The sequence below is a fragment of the Pseudonaja textilis genome, chromosome 3 (genome assembly GCF_049901715.1).
Source record: "Pseudonaja textilis isolate UNSWEBS1 chromosome 3, rPseTex1.2, whole genome shotgun sequence".
Taxonomy (NCBI): Eukaryota; Metazoa; Chordata; class Lepidosauria; order Squamata; family Elapidae; genus Pseudonaja; species Pseudonaja textilis.
Window position 1 is genome coordinate 34,557,305 of NC_141992.1, and position 10,872 is coordinate 34,568,176.

Sequence of the window (10,872 nt, forward strand, 5' to 3'; positions counted from 1 at the left end):
AGTTTAATGTTGGTGTTGGTTGTCAAATCCCTAAAAGATTTGAGATCTCATAAATATAGGCATTAAGTTTTGGTGGGAGAGTATTTTGAAGATACCCCACTGTCCGAAGCTTGTCATCCTATGCATAGGAGAGGGGCTATAAATGTGTTGCTCACAAACTATGGAATATGCTTCCTTGGAAGTTGGGTTTGGCTCAGATCTCTCAAGTTTTAAATAGCTGTAAAGTTGTAGCTCTTTAATTAAACAATTAGTTATATTGTTTTTAGTACATTCATAAGCTCACAATCAGAAACATTGAATGAACAATTGGATTTGGGCTGCAAAAACCCAGATGGCAATACATGTGATATGCATGGAGTTTTGCAACCCAGATATAATAGCTCTGATTTTAGTATAACTATTATTTAGTTTTTACATTGTTGTGTGTGATTTTTTTTAAAAAAAACACCTCTTAAACACCTTGATGTTTCTTTGAGCAGAAAGCATGGGTATAAATAAATAAATCTCAGTGATAGGCTTTGTGACAATATCTGTCAAATGAATGGCTTTGGGGGCCATTAAGTGAAAGACAAAAATGAATTTCAAATGGTAGGTAACTTTATATGATCACTTTTTGTAGAAAGCTGTAGGGTCTGCTTGACTTCAGGTGTGATATTTGAAAATATGTGTAGATTTCTCATGTAGATAATTGCAGGTCTTGTTTTTGGCTATTTAATTTATTACACGTGCATTAGTGCAAATTGTATTTGCCACATTAAATATGCACATTAATATATGGTCTGACTTTTGTTCTAACAGTCGAAGAACTAGGTGATGCTAGGATAATTTCAACATGCTGCAATGTGAATTTTATACTTTCATTGGGCTGCATCCAGCTCAGACACAATGACCCTGGGGCAATCTGAATCTGGCTTCTATCAAAATCAGTACTGAATGATTCATTAGTTTTTTTTATTAAATCTCAGAATAAATAGTATAAAAATCAAATATGCATGTGTGAGAATAGTTGGTAGGATTGTGGATGTTTTGATAATTTCTAACAAGATACGTTTTGTAAAGTTGTGATTTTGAAAGCTAACAATACTAAATTATGTTAAAGTTTTACGAGTAGTGGTCTGGGTTTCATTTTTCAAAGAGAGGAATCTGGGATAATATCAACAAATCATTTGGGTGTGTTTTCTATACATTCTTACAGAGAAAGAATGGGTGTATTCACATATAGTTTGTATTTTCAGATTTCTCATATGGGATGTATATTTTGCCAGAATATTTATGTAGTGGTAGATTTGGAAGGGAGTGGGCTAGTGAAAGAATAATTCTCAATGGACTGAAATTACCCGAGAAATCATTAAAGGATGAAGATTGAACATTTGACTCAATTATTTGCAAAAATGTTTTTCAGTTCAGGTCTGGATGAGAACCTTACACTTTTAAGGGAAGTATTTGGGTTTCGGAATGAATGCAAGGTTACAATTCATACAGATACCTTATATGCTACCTAATCATTAAGGAGGTATTCCAACATGTGAAAAGGAGTTCATTTATGAGAAGAGTATTAGAGCTACAATTAGTAACACATATGGTTGGGGCTTTTATACTCAGAACTATCTTCCCCGAGGAACTGTTTCATCAGTAGAGAGTTGCGATATACACCTCCAATAATTGGACTGCTCTGTTTGTGTTAAAAAAATTATAAACATCGTAAAACTTGATGCCAACAAAATAGGTGGCCCAATCTAAGCTACTGAGAATGGGCAAATATTTATATTAGGAATATTAGTTCTATAATGCATCAAGTTTTATGAAGTTTTTTTTTAAATCCTCTGTAAAAGGAGAAGTTCCTTTCCCTAGCCCAGTAGTTTTCCTGTTGAAAATGCAAACTGAAGATGATTCACTAGAAGTAGAGCCAATGATCACAGCAGAATGAAGAGCCAGTAAGTAGCTCTTCATAATTCCTCTCCAGACAAGGAAATGATATGAGAGTATTCCATACAGTTGTTCCTGGTGAGGAGACCACAAGACAGCATCCTGTGATGGATTTCTGGGAGACAAGGGAATAATCATCTTGCTCAAAACCACAGTAGGTGACTTCAAAAGAACCCTGGATTTGTACACTTCCTTTTAAAATCAGTTTTGGAAATGACTTGCTAGCTGCCTTTCAGCTATTAAGTGAATTTGGATCAACAAATCTGAAAACACCAGGTGGGCTTCCTTCAATCCTTTGTGAAAGAAGTTCCAAGTACAAATTTAAGGATTTAAATGTTGATGGCGTAAACAACAAAAGATTAATTAGAGCTTTGAGTTTGAATAAGAATTTGCAATTAATTATAAGAATCCTTCCTGTGGGAAACTGCTTTTGTTTTGAATTCTTAAAAGTGATACAGTGGCTCTTTGAAGGTTGGGCACTAGAGGGAACTAGCAGGAAAGTAAGATAACTAGAGGAGAAAAACATTTAAATTTGATTTATACTGAATACAAAAATGAGCAACATATTTTATAGTAAACATAGATATTTTTGAACAAATGGACACAAGTTTAAGTATCTGCCTCTAGATACTGTGTATAAGAGATGTTATGAAAGGAACATATTTTACTGGGTAAGACAGACTGATCTGAAAGTGGATTTTAAAATGACAGGCAACAAGAATGATCTGGAAAATGATGGTATATTTCACACAGAAGAAACAGGCAATGACTTAAAAAGTATATACACATTAACAAACCAAAAGAGTGACCTGGATAATTTTCCTATTTGGACTTACAATGAAATTTGTTAAAGATTTGAAGGATTTTGAAGAAAAAATGAAAAGAAATCAAGATTGAGGACATTATTTGAAGAGACTAAGAATCAAAATTGTTAAAAGTAAAAGGAAGGAATATAAATTTGATTTGCTATACTTAAGGTTAAAATAGATATGTTGTGAGGCAAAGGGGTATCACACGAAGATTCAAGATCTATTTCTTTGTTGTATTGGAGTACAGGTCACAGAATAATAATCTTTAATTGTAGAAAGATAAATTTCAATTTAATATAAACATAATACGAACAGCAATTTGATAGTTAACCAATTACTAAAGAAGATAGAGAGTCCCCTCCCTTCACGGAGTATATTTGAACAGAGACTGGACAGCCACCTATCAAGAACCATTTTCATTTGGATATATCAGCAGGAAGATTTCAGAGTCTGAATGGCCCCTTCCCACACCGATTCTAAGTTGAGCTGAGAGACAGATTCAATACAATACCACCTTTTGATGGCACATTCTCTCTCTAGGAAGATAATTAGAACTTTAAGATGCTTATCATGCCCAATCTGACCCAATCATATCAATTTGTCTTTAACAAAAAAACTGGGCGATTCAACTTCATGAATACAGCATTTAGTAAAAGAACCTCTAAACCCACTGCGCTTGAGACAACAATATATAGACTTAAAGGAATCTGAGCCTAAGGATATGTTTTTAAATGTTCTCAAGACATAACTGTAGTATTTGCAAATACTTTTCATTCTAGAGCAAATCTATATACATTGCTCAAAAAAATAAAGGGAACACAAAAATAAGACATCCTAGATCTGAATGAATGAAATATTCTCATTAAATACTTTGTTCATAACCGAGTTGAATGTGCTGACAACAAAATCACACAAAAATTATCAATGGAAATCAAATTTAGCAACCCATGGAGATCTGGATTTGGAGTTACACTCAAAATTAAAGTGGAAAAAAACACTACAGGCTGATCCAACTTTGATGTAATGTCCTTAAAACAAGTCAAAATGAGGCTAAGTGTGTGTGGCCTCCACGTGCCTGTATGACCTCCCTACAACACCTGGGCATGCTCCTGATTAGGTGGCGGATGGTCTCCTGAGGAATCTCCTCCCACACCTGGACTAAAGCATCCCCCAACTCCTGGACAGTCTGTGGTGTAACGTGGTGTTGGTGGATGGAGCGAGACATGATGTCCCAAATGTGCTCAATTGGATTCAGGTCTGGGGAACGGGCAGGCCAGTCCATAGCATCAATGCCTTCGTCTTGCAGGAACTGCTGACTCCAGCCACATGAGGTCTAGCATTGTCTTGCATTAGAAGGAACCCAGGGCCAACCGCACCAGCATATGGTCTCACAAGGGTTCTGAGGATCTCATCTCGGTACCTAATGGCAGTCAGGCTACCTCTGGCGAGCACATGGAGGGCTGTGCAGAGCCCTAAAGAAATGCCACCCACACCATTACTGACCCACTGTGAAACCGGTCATGCTGGAGGATGTTGCAGGCAGCAGAACATTCTCCATGGCGTCTCCAGACCCTGTCATGTCTGTCACATGTGCTCAGTGTAAACCTGCTTTCATCTGTGAAGAGCACAGGGTACCAGTGGCAAATATGCCAATTTTGGTGTTCTCTGTCAAATTTCAAACTTCCTGCACGGTGTTGGGCTGTAAGCACAACCCCCACCTGTGGACATCGGGCCCTCATACCACCCTCATGGAGTCTGTTTCTAACCGTTTGAGCAGCCACATGCACATTTGTGGCCCGTTGGAGGTCATTTTGCAGGGCTCTGGCAGTGTTCCTCCTGTCCCTCCTTGCACAAAGGCAGAGGTAGCAGTCCTGATGCTGGGTTGTTGCCCTCCTATGGCCTCCTCGTCTCTTGATGTACTGACTTGTCTCCTGGTAGCGCCTCCATGCTCTGGACACTACGCTGACAGACACAGCAAACCTTCTTGCCACAGCTCACATTGATGTGCCATCTTGGATGAGCTGCACTACCTGAGCCACTTGTGTGGGTTGTAGACTCCATCTCATGCTACCACTAGAGTGACAGCACCGCCAGCATTCAAAAGTGATCAAACCATCAGCCAGAAAGCATAGGGACTGAGAAGTGGTCTGTGGTGACCACCTGCAGAACCACTCCTTTATTGGGGATGTCTTGCTAACTGCCTCTGCTTTCCACCTGTTATCTATTCCATTTGCACAACAAGCATGTGAAATTGATTGTCAATCAGTGTTGCTACCTAAGTGGACAGTTTGATTTCACAGAAGTGTGATTGACTTGGAGTTACACTGTGTTGTTTAAATATTCCCTTTATTTTTTTGAGCAGTGTATATAAAAGTGAAAGAACACTCACTCAGCATCACGAAATCTCCAGAACCATAAAGCCTACAAACTTGAAATTTGGCACGTATGTTCCTCTTGGCTTTTAGATGCTTGCTATGAAAGGATTTTTCAAAGTGACCATGAGATCATTAGTATTTCTTAATACAGTAATTAACATGCTCTGATGCTAAGGAGTCCGCTAAGGAGTCCTACTCCCCCTCCCCACCTGAACTCTGTTCCAACTGCCACTTGTCTCACGTTCTGTTACCTCACATTCAGTTACCTTAGTAACTCCACATCCATTTGCACCACTTAGGTGACCCAAGGACACAGACAAACCTCCAAGTTGCCTCAATGACTCTCTAAAAGGATGCAAACTACATTTCCAAATAGGGAGCTACTTTGGCATCAAAGGTTGTAGTATTTCTATTATCCACCCTCCAGTCAGAGCTGAAGAAACTTCTTGGATGAGAAGCAAAATATCTTCAAAGAAAAACCAGAGCCCAGTTATCTCCTGCAAAAAAGGACCTTTGGGACAACAGTTGGAGGATTGTATGTTACAATACTTTTGCTGAATATATACAGTAGATAGATGATGGATAGATGGAAAAGAATGGAAAGAAGAAATGGAAAGGAAAGGAGGAAGGGAAGGGAAAGAAGGAAAGGAAAGGAGGAAAGAAGGAATGGAATGGAATGGAATGGAATGGAAAGGAAAGGAAAGGAAAGGAAAGGAAAGGAAAGGAAAGGAAAGGAAAGGAAAGGAAAGGAAAGGAAAGGAAAGGAAAGGAAAGGAAGAATAGAAAGGGAACCATTATGTGTTTCAATTACCGACCACCACTGAGCCAACGGATTGTGAACCAAATTTCTCCTGCATAGCCTGATCCCATAGTTTTGTTGCAAAGCACGGGTATCCAGCTAGTTTAGAATAAACACCTCTTTATTTTAAATTATAAACTGCAGTGTTTCCCTTGAATCTAAGTGATTCTAACTGAAAAATACATTTTTTAAAATCTGCCATTTTAATTTGTTCAAATTAATTTATAATTTGTTCATTAGAAAATAACTTTGAGATTTAGGCTTTTGCAAGATGACTGTTTTGTTGCAGGAGAAAAGTTCATTTGTTATTCATTATACAATATTTGATTTAATCTGATTCTGCAAGATTCAGATATTTTCACTCCAAAGTATTGGAGAAAAGAACTACATTCACAGGTTAAAGTTCACAATATTTTCCATATTAAAAAAATAGGGTTGATGTCATTTAATGCTCTCATTTTGTAATTGAATTGCTATAGAATATACTGCAAAGATTATGGTCATTAGATGGCAGCATTTTGAGCACTTTTTAAAAAAACATTTTTTTTAAATTTCAGACATTTATTTCTAAAAAAGCTATTATCACAATAGGAAGGCCGGTATGCAACCATTTAAAAACGTGAACATAACAAAAATGAACATAAAAACAAACCCTTTTCCAAAGCAATGAATTATCATTTTGTAATTGTTTTCTTTATAAGAGTATACTGTTCTCTTCTCAGAATGTTATTTTATAAATAAAACTGCAAAAAGTCTTGAAATACTGCTATTTCCTCCTACAGCCAGCTTACAATAGCACCTCCATACATTACATAAGAAAGAGGTTAATATGTTCTAAGTATTTACAGGATTTAAGTTTTTAAAAAAACAAAACCAAGAATTATCTAGTTGCATCACACTTCCGATACTTATCTATCATGGTACTACAAGCGATGTATCCCTCATTTGCATCTGACATATATAACAAAATCCAATTTAGTTCATTTGGTAAGTTTGATTTGCCATGTGGAATGAGATGGTGTATCAAATTAATTCCTCTTCTTTTGAAGTATTAAGATCTATTGCAAAAGTCTGAAACATGCATTTGTCAAGCAGAAAAATGTATTGTTGATTTCTGTTTCAAAATTCAGGCCAAGTATTTTATAAATAGCTGATTTACATAACACGCTAAACTTGTTATACTTATTAACAAAATATGAAAAATATTCCTTGAGGATGCTCTATGTATTGATTTGTCTCTACCAATATTTCAGATAACATAATAAAAATGTTGCTACTTGTAGCATTAGGGATTTAACAAAGCCCTTTTTTCATTTTTGCAGAGCTAGTCTAAGATCTTCCAGCAAGTAACTTCCCATTCATAGAATACTGGTGCCATCATGCGGTAGACATTTAACATGGAAATGTCACCAGGCTCTATGCAGCAAGAAGAAACATTTCATTCTGTCAAATTGTTTCCCAGCTTGTATTCAGATGCATCACAATGTACTTCAAGATGACAGACTTGTTTAATAGGAGGAGTCATTTTTTTTGGAAGAGAGTAATGACAGCTGAATTATCCAGCAAAACCCAGAAAGTCATTTTTTGTGATCTCTAGCCCCAATCCCCAAATCTTCTGCATTGAATTAGGTTTGCTCTCCAGCTAGCTGATAAAATGACATGCAAATGTAAAATTAGACACAAGTACTAATCTCTTACACCTATCCTGTACATACTTGGTACCTACAGCATTTAGAAACTATGAATGTAGTCTGAAGAATGGGTTATGCAACAAAGCTACTTTTGCAGGGAAACTGAACTCACTGAAATTTTGTCAGTGTTGTGTACCACTGATCTTTATTTCTGAATGTCCAAACTTTTATACAGATATCCTTAGATGCAAAACCTATATATACAATTCACAAACATGAATTGATGTATGACTGAAGCGGGAACATTATGGGCAGTAGGATATTTAACAGGAAAAATAAATATGTTTGCTTATACCTCCAGACACTTCAGGCACTGAGATAAAAGTTTATGGCACCTGGAGTAACAACGGATAACCGAGCACCATACTGATTAAATCTTACTGAAAACTTCCAAATGAACTCTAGAGGTTTCATTGTATTTTTTAAAATAGTGATAGAAACAACTGACCCCTGTGGCACCAGCCAGTAGTCTGTTTTTCTCCATCACTACTAAGAAAGCAGTAATACATTTAACTTTTCATAAATAAATACTTCTAACAGAATGACTAGCCTGTCCATTCCACAATGATGGAACCTTACCTGCATTACGTTTCAGTTTACTCTTACATATACATTTTTAAAAGTGTACTAAGACATGCACTTAAAAATTCTACAAACTCCAGAATTCAGTGATAGAAAAGGTGTTGCAATACAAAACATCATATAACAGCAAAATTCAAGTGATTTTTCAATTCAAGTGGAAGTTTAAGAATCCTGGGGAGAAGACTGAGCTCTGAGAAATTTAAATCAAAGAAAAAACAAACATCACCTAGCGTTATTTTCTTTAAATTAATACACAGAACAGAATCACAGTAGCATTTTAACAACATTCTTGTCATACTGAGCTTGGTTAAAATTAAGCTATAAATATGCCCTTTCCCTGGGAGTTATCCAGCCCATGAAGGGCACATAGCTAACAAGCTGACCATTTTTCACAAAGCCTATTTTTATTTACTGAAATTCAGAGGCAGCCCAAGTCCAAACAACCCTGGAAGTTTTACACTTAAAATTAAAAGGAATCATAAAAGTGAACAAAAAAGAAACAGGCATATTGCCAAATAGTACAGTATAACAAAAGGCAACTGATTGGTTCAATACCCACCCTACTCCCAAGCCTTGGAGAACACTCTAAACTTGACATCTAAATGAAGGGTTTGGTACACTAGAAACCAGAGAACAAAACATGGCTAAGTTCTCTATTTTCTTCTAGACAGATGAAAAATAAAGGGCCCACATTCAGATAGCATTCCCAACTAGACTAAATGATTTCTGGGTAATTCACAAGGGATAACAGTAATGAGTTGTGTTACAGTAGCTTTAGAAAAAAGATTAATAATGGAGATTTTATACAGAAAATATAAGATTACACCTATTAGAGTGAGCCCTTTTTCATTAACCATTGGTACTTCCAATATATACAATATATAAATTAAAATGCATGATTTCAATTAAATTTAAAAATTCCGTTTCCATTTTCCATTATTACTTCCTGCGGTCTGACTATTTTTATATTTAAGATGACCTGTAACTAATGACTGGCTTTTAATTAACAATGATCATGAAGTGAAAATTCAGATATTTGTAAACATTAGATAGCGGTAAACATCAAAATCACAAATGTTTACTCTTTTACCAGAACAGAGCAGAAAGCCATAAATCACAATATGGTATGCTCCCTTGTCTCCCAATAAATCAGAAGCCTTATTCCCTGTTGTATTACACTCTTATTTTTCAGAGGACAAAATTCAGGATTATCTTCCCTTTTTCATTAAGGAAACTGAATTGCCAATTTGCATGTAATTGTGTATTTCAAAGTATATGCACATAATTGTACATTATTAAATATCAGTACAAATTTGGTCAGGTTCAAATGGGTTGCAACTCAACAAGCAATAGAAGCACTTCCATTGATGCATCTGAAAAGGGTATTTCATTTCTGCCAGTTTCAAGTCTACATATTGAGGAACTTGGAAAGTTATTTAGAATGTGGCATAACCAGGTGCCTAGGAACCACTTTTGGTCACCTATGAGCATTTCATTCATGAGAAACACGGTCCAAGGCTACATAAAAACTCTTTTTATCATCCAAGCAATGCCAGCCAATAGGACCAATTTCACAGTCTGCACAGATCAGGAACTTTACATTTCCAACATCCTTGGTGAAACCAACGTTTTCAAAAGAAAACATGTCTTCGACTAGCCAGTGGTCCTGCAAGACATCCCCTTCTAGGTCACCATTTGTCACCAAAGCCGTCTTCTTCTTCATAGCAGGAAGAAACAGCTGTCAAATAACATAAGACTTTTGTTATTACTGAGCATAGGGAATTGGTGGAGACATTGGAGATGGATGGGAGCCTTGGTTCAAGTTTCTACTTAATCACATTTGCAATGTGTCTTTGGGCCAAACCAACCCACACTACTGCATTACTGAGGGTGAGAAATCAGGAGACCCAAAGCAAGCTAGTTTGGGATACAATTATGAAAGCAGCCACATAGTGCCAGGCATAGTGGAGAGGGGAGTTCCAGGACATTGTCAAATACAAAGCTGTCAAGCAAAGGTATTCAAGTTTCTGCTAGATTTAAATCCTTGATTTAATTTCAGGTATATTTCATTACCATGACAAAGTACTTTATGCATCTCACTCAGCCAGACTGGAAGGCCTAGGAGGAAAGGGATTTTTTTTTCCATTAGGGATCTAATCCAAGCAATTTTCCCTCCTCAGAAAGGTTAGCTTTGTTTAAATCCACCTGTCGATCAAGGGATTGGCAACTCCGATTTCATCCGAGGCTGGAAGTTAGACGGGGGAGTTAGACAGCTACCACCACGGACTACAACACAACGGAGAGCCGAATACGCCCTACCTCTCTGCGGGTGAAGGTTGCAGCTCCTGGCAGAAGGACGCGGGAGCCGCAGCGCTGGCAAAGCACGGCTTTGCGGTTCCGCCCACTCGCGCACACAAGCTCCTCAGGTCCCAGTGCAGCCGCCTCCATCGCCGAACTGGGCGCCGCCATACTTACGCAAGCGCAATAGAGCAAGGGAGGAGAGTCTTCACGGCGGCGTTTCTCGACTTCAGCAACTTGAAACTGGGGACTTCAACTCTCCACCCAACTAGAGAATTCTGGGAGTTGAAGTCCTTAACGATGCCGAAGTCAGGCAATCCCGCTCTATTGGATAGGCGGGACCGGGTTACCCTCCTGTCCACCGAATATATGTAAGTGGGAGCGGCCCCTTG

The 10,872-nt window shown here is 37.5% G+C and overlaps 1 protein-coding gene across 1 annotated transcript; it reads right to left on the reverse strand.

Moving 5' to 3' along the window:
* Window positions 1-7,717: 7,717 nt before the first annotated feature.
* On the reverse strand, window positions 7,718-10,863 carry RABIF (RAB interacting factor). Its single transcript, XM_026697734.2, has 2 exons — window positions 10,502-10,863; window positions 7,718-9,920 (listed from the first exon to the last, which is right to left on the reverse strand). The coding sequence occupies exons 1-2, from the start codon at window positions 10,649-10,651 to the stop codon at window positions 9,675-9,677; spliced, it is 396 nt and encodes a 131-aa protein (XP_026553519.1). The 5' UTR covers window positions 10,652-10,863; the 3' UTR covers window positions 7,718-9,674.
* Between the last annotated feature and the right edge of the window lie 9 nt (window positions 10,864-10,872).

What these genes read in the sequence shown, in the direction of transcription:
- RABIF (XM_026697734.2), bottom strand. Translation starts at nt 10,651, where the DNA reads ATGGCGGCGCCCAGTTCGGCGATGGAGGCGGCTGCACTGGGACCTGAG. An exon ending in CAACCTTCACCCGCAGAGAG is followed by an intron (nt 9,921 to 10,501) that starts GTAGGGCGTATT and finishes GTTATTTGACAG; the next exon opens with CTGTTTCTTCCTGCTATGAA.